General features: G+C 43.7%; 1 protein-coding gene across 1 annotated transcript; it reads right to left on the minus strand.

The window, feature by feature from the left end:
* Positions 1-3: 3 nt before the first annotated feature.
* GID4 (GID complex subunit 4 homolog) lies at positions 4-24310 on the minus strand. The gene is made up of 6 exons (XM_033963838.1): positions 23977-24310; positions 15465-15524; positions 14290-14397; positions 13600-13701; positions 2713-2843; positions 4-1894 (listed from the first exon to the last, which is right to left on the minus strand). The coding sequence occupies exons 1-6, from the start codon at positions 24154-24156 to the stop codon at positions 1831-1833; spliced, it is 645 nt and encodes a 214-aa protein (XP_033819729.1). The 5' UTR covers positions 24157-24310; the 3' UTR covers positions 4-1830.
* Positions 24311-24344: the final 34 nt, after the last annotated feature.

Consider the following 24344-nt stretch of genomic DNA (forward strand, 5'->3'; position numbering starts at 1 on the left):
AAGTGCTTTTCAGGTATGGTTTACTCCATAATTCATACAGTATACAGTATATGCCGTATAATGAAAGTTTAAAATATAAATCAAGCAAACCTCTGTGCATTTTCTGTCTCCCCCTTTTTTTTTTGCACCTGCATCTTTGATCTCTCCCTCTTAGGTGGCTCTGAGAACCCTCGCCAGCCTAAGAGATCGAGGGGTGCATCCTCTGAGAGCACATCCTCAGGGCAGCCATCTTCCTCTGTCCCCGGACCCGAGTATACCATCTCCAGAGCATGCTCGGGTCCATCTAGCCCTGACGGACAGAATTAATTACGGACCTCTCACACTGCAGTGGCTTAGGGCCAACCACAAGTTGTGCGTTTTCTTTCACAGCTGAATTGCTAGTGTTCAGAAATCTCATTCCCCTACACGTTGCCTTTCTAGTGTATCTCAAAAATTAAGCTCCACAAAGTGATAAATTGATTCTTTAGCACTCAGAAAAAGCACCTAAAACTTCTCCTCAGAAAATCCCTGCACCTTTACAGAGTGGATGCTTAAATGTTAACAAAATTCTCTCTTCATTCTCCCCATCCAAACATACACAACACACACACACACATACACTCTTTGGCACCCAAGGTGTGACTCTGTTCAACCTGGTTATTGTCTTTTTTTTTTTTTGGCTTTGAATATTCCAAAGTCCAATATGATTTGAAAGGACAATTACTGCTTTTCCTGATAAAGTTAAATCAAGCACTGAAGTTTGTACAGCCATAAAGTAGTACAAACCCGAGCTGTATAATAGAGGTTGGATTATTCCATGGGACAGGTTAATACCAAGATAGCTTTTTTTTCTCAAAATTGTTTGCTGATTATACATATAAAAGGAACCCATAATATATCTGACATTTCACCGTTTTCAATGTGAAAACTGAAAATGCATTGTAACTCTGAGCAGTTGTGCATTTGATGCCAGTCCTTTCTTACAGGAACCAGAAAAATAAATTTTGTAATAAAACTCTCTGTGTCTTCGGTTTTTTTTGTTTTGTTTTTTTAAGTTTAGTTTTAGCTCTCAATGGTGATGATTGCAAGTCAGTAGCAATCTTACACATAAGGGGAGGTTCAGATTCACAGCCGCATCTGGCAGCCTGGAAGTCTTGTGATAAGTTCCCTCGACGTACTGCTGGTGAAAACTAATTACAGCTCGGATCGGATAAGTGGTCTGTAGCATTCCAGAGGGATTTGTATCTTGCCCTCCCCCGTTCCCAACCATTTGGAACTGAAGACTTACTGACCCCACTGATTCTGTTCCCTCTTGGGTAGAAGGATTCACCGAGCGACACTGCCATTCAATGCCACTCTCCAGCCTGCACACACAGAAGACTATGCACCTGCCGTGCCTCCTAGCAAGAACGGGCAAACCTCGCCTTCCTCCTGTCATCTTCTCCCAGACACACCAAGGTGCGATACGACACAGTGGGCAAAACGTTCGTGTACGTCTCGCTGACAAGCGACTATTGTATCCATTACCATTCCATTCTTGGTGAACCAGGGGAATGGAGACAAGGAGGGCTTGGTGATAAGAGAAGCTGTAGCAACAAGGGAAAAAAAGTGCAATTAAAGGTTACTTAAAAACCAGGTTAAAAGTGAAAAGTGCCACTTGGAGGGAGGAGGAATCAAGCTCTGTCAGCCCTGCTCTGGGGCCTGATGGCTTTTAACATTCATGCGTTCTTTGTCTAGTCCATTGGACAGAAGAGGAAGGCATCAGCGTCTGCCCAACTTTGGAAGTGTCCTCGCTGACCAAGCTCTCTTCTGCCGTGTTCAGGGCTGTTTACCATCTCTCCTGTCTCTCTGTCACCGGAATTCATAGATTGGTGCACTGTGCTCTGGGACATGAGTTAGATTTAATGACTGATACCTTTAGTGAAGAAGAAAAAATAGATCAAAACAATATCCAGCCACATACATCTCTACTCTATGAAAACTGCACGCTTCTCTCTACAATACACTAGATCTATATAACATTTGCAGTTTCCCCCCAAATTTCCTGCTCTGTACAGCATGAACTTGTTCTAAGGTTCAAAAATACTATGCCATAATTAACAAATCTTAGATTACTTATCAGTTATATACAGGGTGGGGCCAAAAGTAGGTTTACGGTATTTATTCCATGACTTCTTTTTATTTTACAGGTTGTCGCGAATAACATTTGTGTGAAGTTTTTATCAGTGACATTTCCCTTTTACTTATCGTTCAGTACTGTATTATTTATTTAAAAATTTATATACCATATATTACCTATACGGTTTACATAATAACAATCATAAAATTTTGGACAAAACATACATATTTCAATAGTTACAAATCACCATACTTTAAAAAGTAGTCACAGAAGACATTTTCAGATCCATTCTGAAAGCATTAACAAAGAATTGTGTTTTTAACATTTTCTTAAATTTCATCCTAGCAGTGCAAAAAGGAAATATGAATAAATACTGTCCATCTACTTTTGGCCTACTCTGTATAATGATGCGTTTCTGCCAGACTGTCACTGTTATGCTAATTTTCTAGCAATAAGTCATTAAAACCCAAACCCAACCGGAGAAGCAAAACAAGTATCCTGACAATAGTGACATCCAGAGGGGTCAGAAGACGAGGGAAGTGAAATGTTACGAAGGGCACAAGCCAGGCAAGGCTGCAGAGCGGATGCCCGGATCAGCCCTGGGAATCTCTTACCATTCCGAGCTGCGGTGGTAGTAATAACCTTCTATAGAAGCTGCGGATTTTTGGAAGCAGATGTAGTAAAAACCAGCAAAGGAAGCCCCACTAATGTCTTTGATTGTATGATCCGGCACTAAAAACTGCTCCTGCATGCAAGTTACAAAGAAATGGTTACTACAAGCAAATCGTTTGCCTCAAACTTGGCATCTTCCGTGTAATGCAGACACGAAGCGTTTCCAATTAGGGCAGCCGCTGCCTGGGTGGATATGTACGCACACTGATGGGGCACGCCATAGGAGGGTGGTTTGAAAAAGTCTGAGGTGGCGTCAATGAGTATTTTGCAGAGTTTGACAAAATCTACAGTATTCTTCCGATGGGATGAAAAATAATAAAAAAAGGAAACTCGCAGGACTATTTTTTTTTAAAAAAATATATAATTTATATTCTGCGTATCCTACAATTCTATGTGGATTACAAATTCTCTAACTGTCCTGGTGGGCTCCCACTCTATCTAATGTATCTGGGGCACTGGGGGATTAAGTGACTTGCCCAGGGTCACAAGGAGAGTTGCAGGATTCGAACCCACAACCTCAGGGTGCCAAGGCTGTAACTCTAACCGCTGCCCCACACACTCCCACAATGGAGATCATGTTGTTTAACTTGCTTTTTTTTTTTTTTTTTAAACAAATCTTTTCAAACCACCCTCGTATTACAGCTAAAGTAACAGACCGAAAGAATGGCCGACAAAGACCAATTGACCCAGTAAGTCTGCTCAGTTGTTTTATCATCTGGTTTCCCTTCAGATCAAGGGTCAGACACATACAAAACTTATCCTCTATTATTTTGAGTACATTGATTCCCAGTAGCCAAACCAAGAGACTTCCACAATGTCCTCATCCTAATTGTTGTGCCCTTGTGGTGAATGTTATAACCATGCAGAATGCTGGAAGTCACTGCTCATGTACCTCTGATGCGAGGGTGGTAACTGCAGTAGCTTCATCCCAGTTACCCGAGTCTTCGTGGATGCAGTCAAGTCAGCCCTCTTTACCCACACACTTGATTTTCCAATTTGTGACACTCTACGACTGGGGTGGGAAATTCACAGTCCTCGAGGGCCACGACTCAGTTGAGTTTTCAAGTTCTCCACTATGAATATGCACGAGATAAATGTGCATACAATGAAAGCAGCACATACAAATTCGTTGTGGAAATCTGGAAAACCCCGAGTGGGTTGTGGCCCCCTCTGCCCCTGCTCAACTCTCTTCTGGAGGCCTAGCTAACCAGTAAAGGGGGTGGGGGGTTATGATTACCACAATGAATTTGCATGAGATTAATATATGCAAATCTAATTCACTGTGGCGGTCCCGAAAACCCGACTGGCTAGGCGTTCCTCCAGGAGAGGGCTGAGAAATAATTCACTAAGCTTTATGTAGAAAATGAAGCCAGTTAAGGCTTTTCTAAACTAAACTAAACTAAACCTTAGGTTTGTATACCGCGCCATCTCCACAAGCGTAGAGCTCGGCACGGTTTACAGAGTTAGGAGGAAAGGAACTGCAATGAAGGGTTATAGGAGAGGAACTAAGAAGATAGAGAGGGACAAGGGTACCAGAGAGCGGGAGGAGATTAGATTTTTGAAAAGAGCCAAGTTTTCAAGTGTTTGCGGAAGGATTGGAGGGAGCTTGAATTTCTGAGCGGGGATGAGAGGTTGTTCCAGAGAAAAAAAAAGGACCTCTAAGGGTGTCAGACCTCAATGTTAGAAAACAGCAAGTCTAACTCTTTGGGTCATATTCCAATCATCAATCTCTTTTTAAAAAAACTCTCCTTTATTATGGTATTACATTATAAAATAACTATAATCAGGCATAAAACTTTAAATGCACTTAGCTTTATAGGTCCCTACGGGGACAACCTCCGTTTCGCCAAACTAAATTGGTTTCCTCGGGGGAATGCTTATGTGCCAGTCATTTAATCTGTGTCTATGCCTATCAATCGTTCTTTTTAAAAAAAACTAAATTAAGAGCTCCTTTACAAAGGTGCGTTAGGGCCTAAAACGCCTCCTTTTAAGCAGACGGTAATTTTTTAGCTAGTTTCTTTATTTTTGATATACCGTCTATCAAAACAAATGTCTAGACAGCATACAATATAAAAAGATTGCAAGGGACAATTAAAATAGGTAAATAAAAGCAATATTTTATCAAATATTAAAAGTTCTAGACAAATTCGGATTAACGTACACGAGATGGAAGGAAAGTAGGGGAGGGAAAGGTTGTTTAAAATACATCGAAGTAAAATTAATAAAAAAAAAGGACGGTAAATGGGGAGTGGCAAAAACATTAGGAGGGAATCATTTCAAAATAAGTATTAGATGTTTCAGAGCTTCACATGAATCAAGGAATTAAGAGGCTGAAGCTAATACTGAAGACTAAAGGCATCTTTAAAGAGGAAGGTTTGGCTTTAAATTTTTCAAGCGGGTTCTCTAATCGAACGTCTAACGGGAGGGAATTCCACAGAGAGGTGCCGGTAACTGAAAAGGTGGATTTGCGAGTAGTATCATAAAATAATAGGGAGAGTAAGCTCTGATTATTTGATCGGAGGGTCCTGGATGATGAATAAGGGATCAAAACTTTATCTATAAATGCCAGTTGGTTAGAGTTTTTTGTTTTAAAAGTGAGGAGGAGTATTTTATAGGAGAGACGATGATCTTGTGTGTGCGCTAAAAACACACCTTAGTAAAAGGCACAATTTTCACTTCTTTGATTAAGCACAAGTCATAAGTAATTGCAATCGTAATTTCTGTTGATTGTCTGACACTTTGCATAAATACCATCAATTTTGCTTTTCAAATTTGCCCACAGACCCCCCTCATGTCGCTTTTTTTCCCTTCACTTCCTAGTAACTTTGGTGTTTTCTGCGACTTCCCCCTGACTTTTGCAAATTCCACTCCAGGCCTTATTTTCATCTTCTCCACTAGGAGGCCATTCCATGAATCCATGGCTCTTTTAATAAACATTTCCTGACATTGTAGTCGAGTCTACCCCCTCAAAGAAACATACACCAATCTCTTATTACAGTACTATCTCCTCCAAAAACCATTTGTGGATTACTACTACTTATCACTGAAAGGTGTACATTGATATTTATAGACGGTCCCTGCTCAGAAGAGCTTACAATCCAACATGGATAGACAGACATGACATATAGAGTTGGGGATGCAGAATCCAAGGTGAAAGGAGTTAGGATTTACAGTTATTTTCTTTGATATACCGCCATCACTGACAAAAAAAAAAAAAGAAAGAGTCAAATCAAAGCAGTTTACAAAAAGCACAGTTACTTACCGTAACAGGTGTTATCCAGGGACAGCAGGCAGATATTCTTAACACATGGGTGACGTCACCGACGGAGCCCTCGGTACGGACCTTTTTAACTAGAAGTTTCTAGTTGGCCGCACCGCGCGTGCGCGAGTGCCTTCCCGCCCGACGGAGGAGTGCGTGGTCCCCAGTTAGTATAAGCCAGCTAAGAAGCCAACCCGGGGAGGTGGGTGGGACTTAAGAATATCTGCCTGCTGTCCCTGGATAACACCTGTTACGGTAAGTAACTGTGCTTTATCCCAGGACAAGCAGGCAGCATATTCTTAACACATGGGTGACCTCCAAGCTAACAAAGAGGGAGGGGGGATGGTTGGCCATTAGGAAAATAAATTTTGTAACACAGATTGGCCGAAGTGTCCATCCCGTCTGGAGAATGCATCCAGACAGTAGTGAGTAGTGAACGTGTGAACTGAGGACCAAGTGGCCGCCTTGCAGATTTCCTCGATGGGCGTGGAGCGGAGGAAAGCCACGGAAGCAGCCATAGCTCGGACTCTGTGGGCCGTGACAGTTCCTTCCAGTGAGAGACCGGCCCGAGCGTAGCAGAAAGCAATACAGGCAGCAAGCCAATTTGAAAGTGTCCGTTTGGAGACAGGACGACCCAAACGGTTGGGGTCGAAAGACAAAAAGAGCTGAGGGGCTGTTCGGTGAGCTCTGGTACGATCAAGATAGTAAGCAAGGGCACGCTTACAATCCAGCGTGTACAACGCCTGTTCCCCAGGATGCGAGTGAGGCTTAGGGAAGAAGACGGGTAGCACAATGGACTGGTTGAGGTGAAAAGCTGAGACCACCTTGGGAAGGAATTTAGGGTGGGTACGCAGAACAACCTTGTCATGGTGAAAAACAGTGAAAGGTGGGTCGGCAACCAGTGCATGCAGTTCGCTAACTCTCCTGGCAGAGGTGATGGCAATTAGGAAAAGCACCTTCCAGGTAAGAAGCCTGAGAGAAGTTGTGGCAAGAGGCTCAAACGGAGGTTTCATGAGAGCTGAGAGAACCACATTCAGGTCCCAGACGACAGGAGGAGGCTTGAGAGGCGGTTTGATGTTGAAAAGTCCTCTCATGAATCTGGAAACCAGAGGATGAGCCGTGAGGGGTTTTCCGAGAATAGGCTCATGAAACGCAGTGATGGCACTGAGGTGGACTCTGATGGAGGTAGTTTTGAGGCCAGCATTGGACAGTGAGAGCAAATATTCCAAGACAGTTTCCACCGCTAAGGAGGTGGGTTCTTGATGATGCCGGAGACACCAGGAGGAAAATCTGGTCCACTTCTGATGGTAACATTGGAGAGTGGCCGGTTTCCTGGAAGCGTCCAAAATGAGGCGGACCGGTTGAGATAGATTCTCCGGAGAGGTCAGCCCGAGAGAAACCAAGCTGTCAGGTGGAGCGAAGACAGATTGGGATGTAGCAGAGACTGATGCTGTTGCGTAAGTAGAGTAGGAAACACAGGAAGTAGAATGGGTTCTCTGGAGCTGAGCTGGAGCAGGAGTGAGAACCAGTGTTGGCGAGGCCACCGAGGTGCGATAAGAATCATGGTGGCGTGGTCATTGCGGAGTTTGGACAAGGTCCGCAACATCAGAGGAAGTGGAGGGAAGGCATACAGGAACCGATCCCTCCAATCGAGCAGGAATGCATCCGGGGCCAGACGGTGAGGAGAGAAGAGTCTGGAGCAGAATAGGGGCAGCTGATGATTGTAAGGGGCTGCAAAGAGGTCCACCTGCGGAGTGCCCCATCGAGCAAAGACGGAGAGCAGAGTCGGGGGGTCCAACGTCCACTCGTGGGGTTGAAGGATGCGACTGAGATTGTCGGCCAGAGAGTTCTGCTCGCCCTGGATATAGACCGCTCTGAGAAAGAGATTGCGGTCCGTGGCCCAGGTCCAGATGCGCAGAGCCTCCAGACAGAGGGGGCGAGATCCTGTGCCGCCTTGCTTGTTTATGTAGTACATGGCGACTTGATTGTCCGTGCAGAGGAGGAGGACTTGAGGGCAGAGGAGATGTTGGAACGCCTTGAGGGCGTAGAACATGGCTCTGAGTTCCAGGAAATTGATGTGATGACGACGCTCCTGTGGGGTCCAAAGTCCCTGGGTGCGTAGATCTCCTAGGTGAGCTCCCCACGCATAGGGGGACGCATCCGTGGTGATGATCATAGAGTGAGGGGGTAGATGAAAAAGTAGACCCCTGGAAAGATTTGAGGAGTTCAACCACCATTGGAGAGATCGCTGAAGAGATGATGTCACAGAGATGGGATGAGAAAGAGGATCTGTAGTCTGTGACCACTGGTTGGCGAGAGTCCACTGAGGCGTGCGAAGGTGGAGACGTGCCAGAGGAAGGACATGCACCGTCGAGGCCATGTGACCCAGGAGGACCATCATCTGCCGGGCAGGAATGGAGGGATGCATGAGCACCTGACGACAGAGGTGGAGCAGGGTCCGCTGACGATCGGAGGGGAGAAAAGCCCTCATTAGTGTGGTGTCCAGAACTGCTCCAATGAATTGAAGTCGCTGGGTGGGAAGCAGATGCGACTTGGGGTAGTTGATCTCGAACCCCAGGAGGTGGAGGAGAGAGATGGTGTGATGAGTAGCCTGTAGCACAAGTTGAGACGTAGGTGCTTTCACCAACCAATCGTCCAAATAGGGGAACACCTGGAGGTTGTGAGACCTGAGGAAGGCCGCTACCACTATAAGGCACTTGGTGAAGACCCTGGGTGAGGAAGCGAGGCCGAACGGTAGCACCTTGTACTGATAGTGATGGTGCAGTACCTGGAACCGCAGGTAGCGGCGAGAATTGTGATTGATGGGGATGTGAGTGTAGGCCTCTTTGAGGTCCAGGGAACATAGCCAGTCGTGTTGAGAAAGAAGAGGGTAGAGCGTGGCAAGGGAGAGCATTCTGAACTTCTCCTTGACCAGACACTTGTTGAGGTCCCTGAGATCGAGGATGGGACGGAGGTCTCCCGTCTTTTTGGGTACCAGGAAGTAGCGGGAGTAGAATCCCTGCCCCCTTTGATCTGGAGGTACTTCTTCGATGGCATTGAGAAGGAGGAGGGATTGAGCCTCCCTCAGGAGGAGGGGGGTTTGAGCTGAGTTTGAAGCAGACTCTACGGGAAGGTTGTCCGGAGGTAGAGTCTGGAAGTTGAGAGAGTAGCCGTGGCGGATGATGTTGAGGACCCACTGGTCCGATGTAATGATTTCCCAACGGCTGGAGAAAATGGTGAGACGACCTCCGATGGGTTGTGGAAGAGGTAGCAAAGGTGGATGACTGGCTATGCCCTGGAGAGAAGAGTCAAAAGGGCTGAGTTTGTTTAGTAGGCTGAGGAGGCTTAGAGGGTTGAGAGGCCTGAGATCGAGCCTGAGCGTGATGTTGCTGTTGACGGGGCCGCCTAGATTGCTGGGGAGGCGGATTGAGTGGCCTGGCTGAGAACCTCCGTTGATAAGATGTTTGTGGCCGATAAGGTCGGGTAGGCGGTGCCTTCTTTTTCGGCTTGATCAGGGTGTCCCACCTGGTCTCATGGGCAGAGAGTTTCTGGGTGGTGGAATCCAGTGACTCTCCAAAAAGCTCATCCCCGAGACAGGGGGCGTTGGCCAGACGGTCCTGGTGGTTGATGTCCAGGTCGGAGACTCTGAGCCAGGCCAAGCGACGCATGGCTACAGCCATGGCAGAGGCCCGAGAGGTGAGCTCGAAGGAGTCGTATATCGAGCGGACCATATACTTGCGCATTTGGAGAAGGCCAGAGATGTGCTGTTGGAATAGCGGGACCTTGCGCTCAGGTAGGTACTTCTGGAGGGCAGACAGCTGTTGGACCAAGTGTTTGAGATAGAAGGAAAAATGGAAGGAATAGTTGTTTGCCCTGTTGGCAAGCATGGCATTTTGGTAAAGCCTCTTGCCAAACTTGTCCATGGTCTTACCTTCTCTGCCAGGAGGGGTAGAGGCATAGACACTGGAGCCCTGAGTCTTTTTTAAGGTGGATTCCACCAGAAGGGACTCATGGGGCAATTGAGATTTGTCGAATCCAGGAATAGGGATGACACGGTAAAGGTTGTCCAGTTTACGGGGAGCCCCCGGTACCGTGAGGGGATTTTCCAAGTTTTTGTAGAATGTCTCCCGTAGGATGTCATGCACGGGAAGTTTGAGGAACTCCTTAGGAGGTTGCTCAAAGTCTAAGGCTTCTAAAAAGGCTTGGGACTTTTTGGAGTCAGATTCCAGGGGAAGGGACAGAGCAGCAGACATTTCCCTCAGAAATTTAGAGAAAGAGGACTGTTCAGGTTTAGAGGTGGCATCAGGTGCCGATGGTTCCTCATCAGATGAGGAGGGATCCTCCTCGGTACCGAGAGGAGTCTCCTCCCATAAATCAGGATCCCTGACCTCTGGTGCATGTCGGGACACCGGGGTGGAGGGTGCGGTGTGGCGAGTCTTGGACAAAGATTTACCAGAGCGCACCGAAACGGTACCAGGGGAGGACGATCGGCGTCGTTCTCGGTCCCGAGAAGAGTGCCGTACCGCCTGGTGCCGAGGAGGATCCACTGTGGGTTGAGAATGAACCACAGGATCATCATGAAGTTGTTGGGCCGAAAGGATCGGCATCGAGGTGTTTACCGGTACCGAAGGAGTGGACACCGGGGGCTCGGTGCGGGGCTCGGGCCGGTCTGGTACCGGAAGGAGCGGTGCCAGGATAGAGGGTAGCAGTTGTTCAAGTTGTTTCTTCAACTGCTCCTGAAGCTGAGTTTGTAGAATGGCCGAGATACGGTCATCTAGGGGTGGCATCGGAACCGCTTTCTTTTTCTTCGGTTCCTTGGATGCCGCTCCACGCCCCGGCGATGAGGAGGCCGATGACGAGGCACTCACCGATATCGGGGCGGAGCGTTTACGGGACCGGTGCGATGCCGGTAGGGACGGTGTCGCCACCGTAGCAGGAGGGCGCTCGAGGGAAGAGGAAGGCTTCTTAGCCGGCTTACCTGGCGCCAGTGGCGCCGATGCGGGGTCGGTCGGTGTCGAGCTTGACGGTGCCGATTTTTGTGGTACCGCCGTTGAAGGTGAGGAATCCATCGCCGACTCGGTGCCGAAGAGAAGGGTTTGCTGGATTCTTCGGTTTTTAAGAGTTCGTTTTTGCAAAGTGGCACAGCGGGTGCAGGAGTCCGCCCGATGCTCCGGACCCAGGCACTGCAAACACCAATTGTGTGGGTCAGATACGGATATCGGGCGTGCACACCGCTGGCACTTCTTAAAACCGACCTGCGGGGGCATGAAGGGGAAGATAGCCTCCGCAAAATCGAAGTCCGAGGCCTGTATAATGGCAACAGGCCCCGCCGGGGCAAAAACGAAAGAAACAGGAAAAAATCAAAGTTTTTTTTTTTTTTTTTTTTTGCAATTCAAATAAAAAGGAAACCCGAAGGTAGAGGGAGAAAAAGTTAGAACAAAAGCGCGAGCGGGAAGGCAAAAAGTGATTTCAACGGCCGTTGAAAAAATACACGCGTCTTCTTCGCTCCGCGGAAACGAAGAAACTGGGGACCACGCACTCCTCCGTCGGGCGGGAAGGCACTCGCGCACGCGCGGTGCGGCCAACTAGAAACTTCTAGTTAAAAAGGTCCGTACCGAGGGCTCCGTCGGTGACGTCACCCATGTGTTAAGAATATGCTGCCTGCTTGTCCTGGGATAATGTAAAAACAGCTGGAGATAATTAAAAACCAATATAAATAAACGGGGAATAAACAAAGCCAGGTTAACAAAAACTTGACACAAATAGGCAAACAGGGGCAGGGCTTTTTCCACTGGAGAAGCGGAGACTTCGAGGGGACATGATAGAGACTTACAAAATCACGAAGGGCATCGAGAAAGTGGAGAGGGACAGATTGTTCAAACTTTCGACAACTACAAGAACGAGAGGGCATTCGGAAAAATTAAAAGGGGACAGATTCGGAACCAATGCTAGGAAGTTCTTCTTCACCCAATGGGTGATGGACACCTGGAACGCGCTTCCAGAGGGTGTGATAGGACAGAGTATGGTAATGGAGTTCAAGAAGGGATTAGACAATTTCCTGAAGAAAAAGGGGATAGAAGGGTATAGATAGAGGGCTAGTATACAGGTCCTGGACCTGATGGGCTGCCGCATGAGCGGACTGCTGGGTATGATGGACCTCAGGTCTGACCCAGCAGAGGCACGGCTTATGTGCTTATGAAGTTTACAATGTTTTAAGGGAAAACCAGATAGGATAAGAACAAGGAGGAGGGTAAATTAAAATAAAATGGGCTTTTTAACTGGGCCTTGAACACTATCGGAGACAGAGCTCGCCGTAGGGAATCGGGCAACTTGTTTCAAACAATATGGTGCAGAAAGGCAGAAGGGACGGAGTCTGGAGTTGGTAGTTGAAGAGAAGGGCAGAGATAGGGAGCTACTAGCTGAGCGAAGCTCACAGGGGGGATCATAGGGGGAGATAAGAGAGATAGTGAGGAGCAGCCGAGTAAGTGCCTTTGTAGGTCACGATCTATATTCGGAAATGGATGGGAAGCCAATGAAGTGACTTTAGGAGAGGGGCAAGGCGAATAAAGTGTCTCTCCTGGAATATAATGTGCAGCTGAATTCTGGATAGATTGGAGGGGAGCGAGATGGCTATGCAGAAGGCCTGAGAATCTTTTAAAACCAAGAGGAAGAAATATTTTTTCACTCAGAGAATAGTGAAGCTCTGGAACGCGTTGCCAGAAGTTGTGGTAAGAGCGGATAGAGTAGCTGGTTTTAAGAAAGGTTTGGACAAGCTCCTGGAGGAAAAGTCCATAGTCTACTGTTGAGACAGACATGGGGGAAGCCACTGCTTGCCCTGGATCGGTAGCATGGAATGCTGCACCTATTTGGGGTTTTGCCAGGTGCTTGTGACTTGGATTGGCCACCAGGAAGACGGGATACTGGGCTGGATGGACCATGGTCTGACCCAGTAAAGCTATTCTTATGTTCTTAACACAGGGAGAGATAAGTGGAGAGAGATAATGAGGGAATGCATTTGTAAGTCAGTAAGAGGAGTTTGAATTGTAAGGTGAATAAAGATAAAGAAATGATGCCAAAGGTCACACAGAACCTGTATCAGCCGATACGAAATTCACAATGTCAGGTTTAAACTCTACCACTCCTAAAGTTACTCCCTTGCAATTCATGAGGCAAAACAGCTCTAGCAAGGCCAATGACCTTGCAACATTTCTGAGCATACACACATGCAAGAAGACCATAATTAATTAAGCATCTCTTTAGGCCTGATACATCAAAGGAGTTTTTTTTTCTATGACACAGAATAAAAGAAACCTCCTGGAACAATGATTCAAAAATATGTTTCCTGCATTTAGCATTTATATAACAGCAAAACTCCTGTTATCCAAACAGATGGACTTTAAATGTGACATAACAGAAATGGAATTGATTTCTCAGAAGCGTGCAAGCTGAGGAGAAATCTGAAAATAAGATGTATAATACACAAAGCTACCCAGATATTGACCAAAGTGATGTGATCCATGCTTGCAGAGTATTAGCACCCCAAACTGTTTCCTCGGGAACAGGAACTCACCTTCCACCTCATGAAGACATAATCCCCATTCTTTAATTCTTCATAATCAAAGTCATCTGAATTAAATGTTTTTGCATACTGATAAAAGGCCTGGAATTTACCCTACAAAATCAAGAGAGAAAGCCTATGTTACAATTAAAGGGCACAAGATCCAACACAACAGTATAATATGACTTCTCCCACCAGAATGTTATGCCAAGATATCAGTTTCTCTGTTCATGTGATCTAAAGTAATGACTCCCAACCCCGGCCTGGAAGACCACCAGCCAGTCGGGTTTGTGGGATAACCCTAATGAATATGTATGAGAGAGATTTGCATATAATGAAGGTGACAGGCATGCAAATCTACCCCATGCAGATTCACCCGACTGGCTGGTGGTCCTCCAGGACAGGGTTGGGAACCAATGATCTAACCAGTTGGGTTTTCAAGATATCTTTAATGAAATCTCATCTATCTGTTAAAGCCTTTGACAAGTAAGAAGATATTGGTAGTTCTCTCAAAATGACCATAATTGATCTGGGCCCTGATATTTTTCAAGTATGTTTTTTGTATTATGTATGCAGACTAGAAATTTTTTAAATAAATAAAGATATCTTGAATGAATATGCTTGAGAGAGATTTGAATTTAATGGAGATGCCAGGGGCATGCAAAGCAGAGAGGAATAAAGGAATCAAAACTTTTTTTTTACCCAGTGTTTACGATCTACGTCTTCATCAGCGTCCCATTTCCGGGTTAAAAATGGATGCTTTTTACTGATGATTTCTCCTTCAAAGAAGGTAGTAAGGGTTGGGTACTCCTGCAAGAAAAATCCACAATTTCCTTTGTATACCCATCAACCCTTTGGAAGAAGGCGGCGTTGTGTAGCTTACATTTTACTGACCCTCGCCATGAAGTTCAGCCAGCTGTACAAAAGCTTGCAAACAAGGAGACAAAGGCCCAAAGAATAGTAAAAAAATGAAATCCCCCCCCCCACCCCGCATGGTGAAGCACAAAAGGGCTGATACAGAAAGGCTTGCAGTCCAGCTGTGAACAGATATAGGAGGGCCTGGTTTCTACAGCAGAGAATAATACCATGTCTTGGAGAAAGGTAAACGCATTCCAAGTCTATGTGCTGAAAATGTGGCCCGGATTCTCTAAATGTCGCCATTGTCGGCTTAGAAGTGGCTGCCAATTGTATGTCAATCACGCAATGGCACCGAGGCACCAGAAATGTAAGCCAGGGTTTTCGAGGCCTACATTTCTAGCGCCAATCTTTGATGTGAATAAGGCCTACATAGGCGATTTATGGCGCCTAACGCCGCTTCTGGCATTAGCCACGCCCACAGTTCAGTTTATTTGATAGACCGTGTAGATCAGTGAATTGCAAACTGTGCGCCATAATGAGATTCTAGGTGTATTGCCAGGGATTGTGTCACTTCTGGCATCAGTGTTTCTCCTTCTCTCTGCCCGCACACGAACCTCATCTTGCTTTTCTGACCTTGGAGCTGTGACTGGAGGGTCTCCAAGCATTCACGCACATTGACGTGTGACATCAGAGACCCTGAGCTCAGGGAAAATGAAAGGACACCCTAAAAGGCGATCAGAATTTTGTACCCTGAAATTGCTATTAACTACTGCTTTTTCTCATGGGAAAAGTATGAGAAATCATACTGTTCAACTTTTTTTAAACGTCTTTATATTTCCAGTTATCAGAAGAAGAGAATGTGAGTTATAAGTTGCAAACAAAATACTTTTGCCTAACATTCAACCCATCTCCATATTATACTCAGCAACTTCAAAATGCAGGAATCCAGTGAAATTTAAAGAGTTTCAAGAACTAAGAACAACACAGTATGTCAAATGAATGTGTCCCATCACACTCACCTCTGTAAGGCCTTTAATCTTCAAGTAGCCACAGAGATAAGAGTTCTCCATATCCACATGCTGAAAAAGAAAGCAGAAAATATGGTCAGGATGTAGAAGGGTGGATAAAAATATATGATTTAAAAAAAAAAAAAAAAATCAGATTTTTTTTATTTAAATTGGATTTTTTTAAATAAAATGTTTTGTTTTGGGTGGTTTTTAGTTTTCTATTTAAGATACATTAGTCCAAATGTTCTTCATCATGAAATAAGGATTAGTTTTTAACTATGTAGCATAAGGCTATATATGCTCCAATGCTCAAGTGAATTGAATGAGCATCGGAGCATTTACCTCGCAATAAAAAGTTCTACTATGGTTTCATAAAAGAAGCCCTAAATTTTTTGGTAAAGGAATTCAATTTTTCTGTCTTTGCAGCTCTTATGCGGAAGATGTGGGCACTGAGCACTTTTTCAGTTATTTTAAATATATTTATTTTTCTTGAATTATTTCCTGTATGTTTTTTTTTTTAATTAGTTTGATTTTTATGGTTCAATATGGAAATTTCAATATAATATACTCCTTATTAATCACAGATGCTGGGTTTTATGTTATAAAGTTGAGAAAGAGACCTTAAGCCCCAATGTTCCTTTGCAAATTGATGTACACAGAATCAACCCTTTACCTCTTAAGTGCTAAGGTTATATGTCTGTACAAGGAGCTAAGTGTGAGGAGGGAGGGGCAAGCAGTAAAAATGAAAGTGAAACTTTTTGAGCAAAATACTCCACAAGTCTTGGGATCTTTGAATGTACAGACTGAAGTTTATGATATTATTATCTCCTTGGAGGAGAAAATCTATAATGGCAGCAGCCCACAAAACAGGCATACATGCATGCAAAGAAACAATGAAATGCAAGGCCTGGTGCCCCAAATGAAGATGACAAAAGGAGCTTCAGTTTGGTAAATGTTTTTGATTTCATATTTCTGACTGCCTTGAAGATCTGTCATATTTGAGCAAAAATATATATTGCATGTTACCATCATTTTGATACAGTTGTTATGAAGAAATAAAGAAATGAAATAAGCAACTATTCATTTTTTGGGCATACTGAGTGGCAGTGAATACAATGAGAAAAACATGATTTAAACCAAGTCTTACTGACTAGTGATTTAAATCAAATGCACCGAGAAAATTACATTAAAAGAAATATGAACATTTTAGATCCCATCAGGCACAGTTCAAACCCTATTAATGGTTAGTGCAGTGGGCTGAGAACCAGGTTTAGTCGCCACTGCAGCTCCTTATGACTCTGAGCAAGTCCCTTAATCCTCTATAGCAGGGGTGTCAAAGTCTCTCATCGAGGGCCGCAATCCAGTCAGGATTTCCACAATGAATATGCATGAGATCTATTAGCATACAATGAAAGCAGTGCATTCAAATAGATCTCATGCATATTTATTGGGAAAATCCTGAAAATCTGACTGGATTACGGCCCTCAAGGAGGGACTTTGAGACCCCTGCTTCTTTACCCTCTAAAAGTTATCACTTTGATACAAGAGAATGAAAATCCAGGTTACAATATAAATAGCTCTGTCAATATTTAAAAACATACTTGGAAGCAGAAGCTGTCAGCAGTTCCAGCATAAGCTATGTTCTCTCCATTACCCTCAGTGCTACATGCAGGAATGCTCCAGCCCGAACACATTATTTCACATTTTATTGTTAAGTTTCACCTTTTCACAGGCATTAATCAGTTCCCAGGGAAAATCATGTTAGCAAAAAATAAACTTCAACCTCTTGAATCATACAGCCAGGATGAAATAGTCTTGTTCCATGTAAAGTAGCGGTTCTGAACAAGACTGCTCCAGGGACTGGGGAGAACTACAGTAAACAGAATTGCTAGAATTAAAGAATGATTTTAAAAAAATGAAACAACCAGGGTGTATGTCTGAAACACTGCCTAACGTATAGAAGATATGTTTTCTTAAAAAAGGATGAGGCACATCAGAAAACTACCAGTACTTCCAGGGTAGGCCAGGTTATTTGTATCCAAAGCCACAAATGTAATACACTTCTCCCTCCGTATTCGCTACGATAGAGGATTAACAGAACCGCGAATACAGAAAAACCGTGACTAAGTTCAAGTTTCAAGTTTATTAAAATTTGATGTAAACGCAATATCAAATATTTTCAATGCGTATAACAATAATAATTTTAGGGGACAAGATAAAACAATTTATACCAATAAACATACAATTGATATACATACTAGATATATGATACATAAGGAAAGAGGGGGTGAACTACAATTATTTAAGGAATAGAAAAACATTTAAGGGGAAACAACATCAGGAGGGTAATTAAAAAATATTTTAAATAAAACTAGGTCTAAAAGTGAATAGGAGAGATTGTGACCTATATTCAGATCTGGTTAAATTTAATTGTTTGATCCCAAGATTGTTGATAGAAAAAGTTATCCAATCTATGACTCATATGCATCTTTGTATAGGTGGCTTTTTAAATTTTTCTAAAGAGGTTTCAGCACGTAGATAAATTGGTAGCTTGTTCCAAAGCTGGGGTGCTAGGATAGAAAAAATTGTAGCTCTTCTAGTGTCTATTATTTTCAAAGACGGAATGTTGATCTTAGAGATCTAGCTGGAGAATATGGTATTAAATAACGATGTAAGAATATTGATGTATTGGTTTGTTGAATTTTGAAGGTTAACTATGCAATTTTATAGATTATTCTGTGTGAGATAGGTAGCCAGTGTGCTTTTTGCAAAAGAGGAGTGACATGATCATATTTTTGGGAGTTAGTAATAATTTTTATTGCTGTGTTTTGTATAATTTGTAATCTTCTTATTTCTTTCTGAGTTATGCCACGGTATAATGTATTGCAGTAATCCAGCCTGGAAATAACCAAGGAATGAATTAGAACATTAAGAGCTTTGGGTTCTAAGACTTTAGCTAAGGATCCAATGAGACGTAGTTTATAAAAACTGTTTTTAACTACGGAACTAATCTGATCATGGAAGGATAATTCATGATCCAATAATGCTCCCAGTATTTTTGTTGTCATTACTTTTTGTAGTGGGCAATTGCCCAAGAAAATTTGTGATGCAAGTGTAAGATCCTTTTTCCATGGAAAAAACATTATTGAAGATTTGGATGGATTCAGAGCCAACATGTTATCTTTTAGCCATTGACTAATTTGTTTTAACTTATTGTTTATGTTCGTTATCTCATTAGAATCGGCAGTATTTAATTGATGTAAGAGCTGGATGTCATCTGCGTACGTACAAACGGAGAATCCAATGGATTGACTTAGTGTGAGAAGTGGAGCTAAGAAAATATTGAATAAAATGGGGGACAGAATAGAACCTTGAGGAATACCATAAGAGTTTGTATAGTTTCCTGATGATGAATTATTGAAAATAACTTTGGCAGACCTGTCTTGAAAATATGATTTAAACCAATTTAGAACTTGTTCAGAAATACCAATGGAGGACAGTCTCTTGATGAGTAAATGATGGTCAATAGTGTCAAATGCTGCAGGTAGATCGAGTGAAATCAAAAGTACCGATTTATGGTGATCCCAAGTAATATTGAATGTTGGTTGTAAGACCTATCATAGAATGTTCTGTTGAATAATTGGCTCTAAAACCTGTCTGGTTGGGATGTAGTGTATGAGTTTTTTCAATGAAGTTGCTTACATGAGTGAAAACAACTTTTTCTATTAGTTTAGTGAAGAATGGTAAATTGGCGATAGGTCGATAATTTGATTCGGTTGAAATTGAATCTTTAGGATTTTTAATTATTGGACGGATAATTGCTTCTTTCCATTCTTTTGATATAATTCCTGTAGTTATGCTATTTTCAATTATTGGCTGAATGAAGGGACCAAAGAAGGAAAAGAAACGTTTTATAAAGAAGGGAGGGAGAAATTGGTTAAGAACCTGCACCTTTGATGTTGATACTTTGTAACAATTGTTTAAGGACCTCTAGGGTTGGTATTTGAAAACTGGTGCATTTTGAAATGGATAAAGTTTGCATTAGTTCCATATCGACATTAAAATTACTTTTTGAGCTAATGCTATCTCTAATTTTATTAACTTTATTTACAAAGTAGCTTGCTAGATCTTGTGCTTTTGGTTTATCTTCTAATTCTGAGTTTTCTATTCTTTTTGGGGCTGTAAGATTTTTTAAAATGGCAAAGAGCGCAGAGGAATTTTTAGCGCTTTCAATTTTTTTAGAATAATATGTTGTTTTTGCTGAATTTATTTTGGTTTTATAATATAGCAGTTGTTCTTTGTAACTTTTTTTATATGTTGTTTGCCGTTTTCTATTATAAACCATCGTGAATATGGTGAAACTGTGAATAACATGGTGGGAGACCTGGCCGGTTCCTGAAGGAGAGGCAAAACACGGTGAAGAAAGTGCCGGGAATCTGCGATTTTCTCTGTACACGCTTGGAATCAGCGATTTCTCTATGCCAGCTGATGTAATTTGGGGGGAGGAGCCAGCAAGCTAAAAACCGGGAATAATCGAAACCGTGAGTGCTGAAACTGCAAATATGGAGAGAGAAGTGTACTTGTTGAGTTTGAGGCATCATGCCCAGCTATTCCTGTACCAGAGTCACCACAGACCCCACTCTAGACATCCTTCTTTCTCACGACCACAGTCTGTAACTGTCTTATGAGTGTTTGAATTCAGCCATGTCCACAAACATTACCCAACAGGTGTGGAATTGTTTTCGAAACACAATTACATTTTAAAGAGGTCTGAAGATGATTGTGTGACATATGTGGCAGCAGTTACTGCCAGCTGACTCACAGATGACAGCCATAATAAAACCCCAAAGTCAGAAGACCAACAAGCTCACCATATGCACTACTACTGTTTTAGCTGAAAGCCGCTGTCTTTGGAAAGACACGCTATTGATGCACGCGGCATCTGGAAACCAAAACACTTCATTTCTAAACATTTTTGATTTGTAAACAATGCCTTTATTTCAAATTCCTATGATCTACTTTCAGTTGTAAGCGACATAGCACCTGATTCATTAAGGCACTGCCTGTCCCTAGGGCTGTGGGAGCAATGCAGTCCTGCACTTCGGAACACATCCTCTCTCCCTTTCTCAGCTTCTCCCCTCTGTGACTCTAAAGAATAGCCATACTGGGTCAGCCCAATCATCCATTTAGCCAGTATTCTGTTCCCATCAGTGGCTAATCCAGGTCCCAAGTACCTGGCAGAAACCCAGAGAGTAGCAACATTCCAGAATTCCTAATCCCCCAAGCCCAGTCTTACTATTTATTTGGAAAATTTTTTTTAACTTATTTGAGAAATACCTGTTGTAATTGTATCTTCCGAAAAACACTTTGATGCTTATGCTTGTAATTCATTGTTCATTTCTATTTGCTGTGAACCACCTTGAACTGAAGGTTTGGCGGTATATAAGAATAAATTATTATTATTCCAGAACTCCCAAAGAGTAGCACCATTCCAAGTGGAATCCCTAAAGAGCAGCATAACAACATTCCAAGAGGAATCCCTAAAGAGTAGCACTATTCCAAGTGGGATCCCTAAAGAGTAGCACCATTCCATGTGGAATCCCTAAAGAGTAGCATCATTCCATGTGGAATCCCTAAAGAGTAGCATCATTCCAAGTGGAGTCCCTAAAGAGTAGCAACATTCCATGTGGAATCCCTAAAGAGTAGCATCATTCCAAGTGGAATCCCTAAAGAGTAGCACCATTCCAAGTCGAATCCCTAAAGAGTAGCACCATTCCAAGTCGAATCCCTAAAGAGTAGCATCATTCCATGTGGAATCACTAAAGAGTAGCACCATTCCAAGTGGAATCACTAAAGAGTAGCACCATTCCATGTGGAATCCCTAAAGAGTAGCACCATTCCATGTGGAATCCCTAAAGAGTAGCACCATTCCATGTGGAATCCCTAAAGAGTAGCAACATTCCATGTGGAATCCCTAAAGAGTAGCAACATTCCATGTGGAATCCCTAAAGAGTAGCATAACAACATTCCAAGTGGAATCCCTAAAGAGTAGCATCATTCCAAGTGGAATCCCTAAAGAGTAGCAACATTCCATGTGGAATCCTTAAAGAGTAGCATCATTCCAAGTGGAATCCCTAAAGAGTAGCAACATTCCATGTGGAATCCTTAAAGAGTAGCATCATTCCAAGTGGAATCCCTAAAGAGTAGCAACATTCCATGTGGAATCCTTAAAGAGTAGCACCATTCCATGTGGAATCCCTAAAGAGTAGCACCATTCCAAGTCGAATCCCTAAAGAGTAGCATCATTCCATGTGGAATCACTAAAGAGTAGCACCATTCCAAGTCGAATCCCTAAAGAGTAGCACAACATTCCAAGTGGAATCCCTAAAGAGTAGCACCATTCCAAGTGGGATCCCTAAAGAGTAGCACCATTCCAAGTGGGATCCCTAAAGAGTAGCACCATTCCAGGTGGGATCCCTAAAGAGTAGCACCATTCCAAGTGGGATCCCTAAAGAGTAGCACAATTCCAGGTGGAATCCCTAAAGAGTAGCATCATTCTATGTGGAATCACTAAAGAGTAGCATCATTCCATGTGGAATCACTAAAGAGTAGCACCATTCCAAGTGGGATCCCTAAAGAGTAGCACCATTCCAAGTGGAATCCCTAAAGAGTAGCAACATTCCATGTGGAATCCATAAAGAGTAGCACCATTCCAAGTGGAATCCCTAAAGAGTAGCATAACAACATTCCATGTAGAATCCCTAAAGAGTAGCAACATTCCAAGTGGAATCCCTAAAGAGTAGCACCATTCCAAGTAAAATCCCTAAAGAGTAGCACCATTCCAAGTGGAATCCCTAAAGAGTAACACCATTCCAAGTAAAATCCCTAAAGAGTATCACCATTCCAAGTGTGATCCATAAAGAGTAGCATAACAACATTCCAAGTGGAATCTATAAAGAGTAGCATAACAACATTCCATGTAGAATCCCTAAAGAGTAGCACCATTCCAAGTAAAATCCCTAAAGAGTAGCACCATTCCAAGTGGAATCCCTAAGAGTAGCACCATTCCAAGTAAAATCCCTAAAGAGTAGCAATATTCCAAGTGGAATCCCTAAAGAGTAACAACATTCCAAGAGGAATCCCTAATTAGTAGCATAACAACATTCCAAGTGGAATCCCTAAAGAGTAGCATCATAACATTCCAAGTGGAATCCCTAAAGAGTAGCATCATTCCATGTGGAATTCCTAGAGAGTAAGAACATTCCAAGAGGAATCCCTAAATAGTAGCATAACAACATTCCAAGTGGAATCCCTAAAGAGTAGCATCATAACATTCCATGTGGAATCCCTAAAGAGTAGCATCATTCCATGTGGAATCCCTAGAGAGTAACAACATTCCAAGAGGAATCCCTAAATGGTAGCATAACAACATTCCAAGTAGAATCCCTAAAGAGTAGCATCATAACATTCCATGTGGAATCCCTAAAGAGTAGCACCATTCCAAGTAAAATCCCTAAAGAGTAGCACCATTCCAAGTGGAATCCCTAAAGAGTAGCATCATTCCATGTGGAATCCCTAGAGAGTAACAACATTCCAAGAGGAATCCCTAAATAGTAGCATAACAACATTCCAAGTGGAATCCCTAAAGAGTAGCATCATAACATTCCATGTGGAATCCCTAAAGAGTAGCATCATTCCATGTGGAATCCCTAGAGAGTAACAACATTCCAAGAGAAATCCCTAAAGAGTAACATCATAACATTCCATGTGGAATCCCTAAAGAGTAGCATCATTCCATGTGGAATCCCTAGAGAGTAACAACATTCCAAGTGGAATCCCTAAAGAGTAGCATCATAACATTCCATGTGGAATCCCTAAAGAGTAGCATAACAACATTCCATGTGGAATCCCTAAAGAGTAGCATCATTCCATGTGGAATCCCTAAAGAGTAGCATCATTCCATGTGGAATCCCTAGAGAGTAACAACATTCCAAGTGGAATCCCTAAAGAGTAGCATAACAACATTCCAAGTGGAATCCGTAAAGAGTAGCATCATAACATTCCATGTGGAATCCCTAAAGAGTAGCATAACAACATTCCAAGTGGAATCCCTAAAGAGTAGCATCATAACATTCCATGTGGAATCCCTAAAGAGTAACATCATTCCATGTGGAATCCCTAGAGAGTAACAACATTCCAAGTGGAATCCCTAAATAGTAGCATAACAACATTCCAAGTGGAATCCCTAAAGAGTAGCATCATAACATTCCATGTGGAATCCCTAAAGAGAAGCATCATAACATTCCATGTGGAATCCCTAAAGAGTAGCATCATAACATTCCATGTGGAATCCCTAAAGATTAGCACCATTCCATGCAACCAGCGTCTCCCCCTCCCCAGGTCAGCCCAACGGTATCCTGCTGCCAACGGGGGGCAACGCAGGATCCCAAGCCCGACCCTCCCGGTAAGCGCGGCTAGGCGCCCAATCGAGCGCCCTCCTGCGCCCCTCCCCCCCGGGCCTCACCTGCAGCACCACCTCCACGTCGTACGAGTTGCCTTTGCTCTTCTGGTGGCCGCGGAACTTGGAGCCGCTGTAGAGGAGGGTGGTGGCGACGCCGGGCTGCTGCGTGTTGATGGGGGGCGGCGGGATGAGCGAGGAGCCGGAGGAGGCCGAGGAGCTGCTCGACTCGGTGCGCACCGGCATGGCGGCGGCGGAGGAGGGCGAGGGCGCCTCAGCGCCGACTCTGCCCCGGTGCGCTCCGGCCAGCGGCACGCAAACGCAAGGCCTCGCCAGCACCGTGGCCGCTGATTGGCGAGCGCAGGGACGAGGACCCGCCCCGCTCGCCGCTGCCTTCTCTCATTGGGCGGCGGGGGGAACCCGCTCGCGCCGGC

The sequence above is a fragment of the Geotrypetes seraphini genome, chromosome 11 (assembly GCF_902459505.1).
Source record: "Geotrypetes seraphini chromosome 11, aGeoSer1.1, whole genome shotgun sequence".
NCBI lineage: Eukaryota > Metazoa > Chordata > Amphibia > Gymnophiona > Dermophiidae > Geotrypetes > Geotrypetes seraphini.

What these genes read in the sequence shown, in the direction of transcription:
- GID4 (XM_033963838.1), bottom strand. Translation starts at nt 24,156, where the DNA reads ATGCCGGTGCGCACCGAGTCGAGCAGCTCCTCGGCCTCCTCCGGCTCC. An exon ending in ATGTCTTCATGAGGTGGAAG is followed by an intron (nt 2,844 to 13,599) that starts GTGAGTTCCTGT and finishes ACTTGCATGCAG; the next exon opens with GAGCAGTTTTTAGTGCCGGA. An exon ending in TACCACCGCAGCTCGGAATG is followed by an intron (nt 1,895 to 2,712) that starts GTAAGAGATTCC and finishes TCTTCACTAAAG; the next exon opens with GTATCAGTCATTAAATCTAA.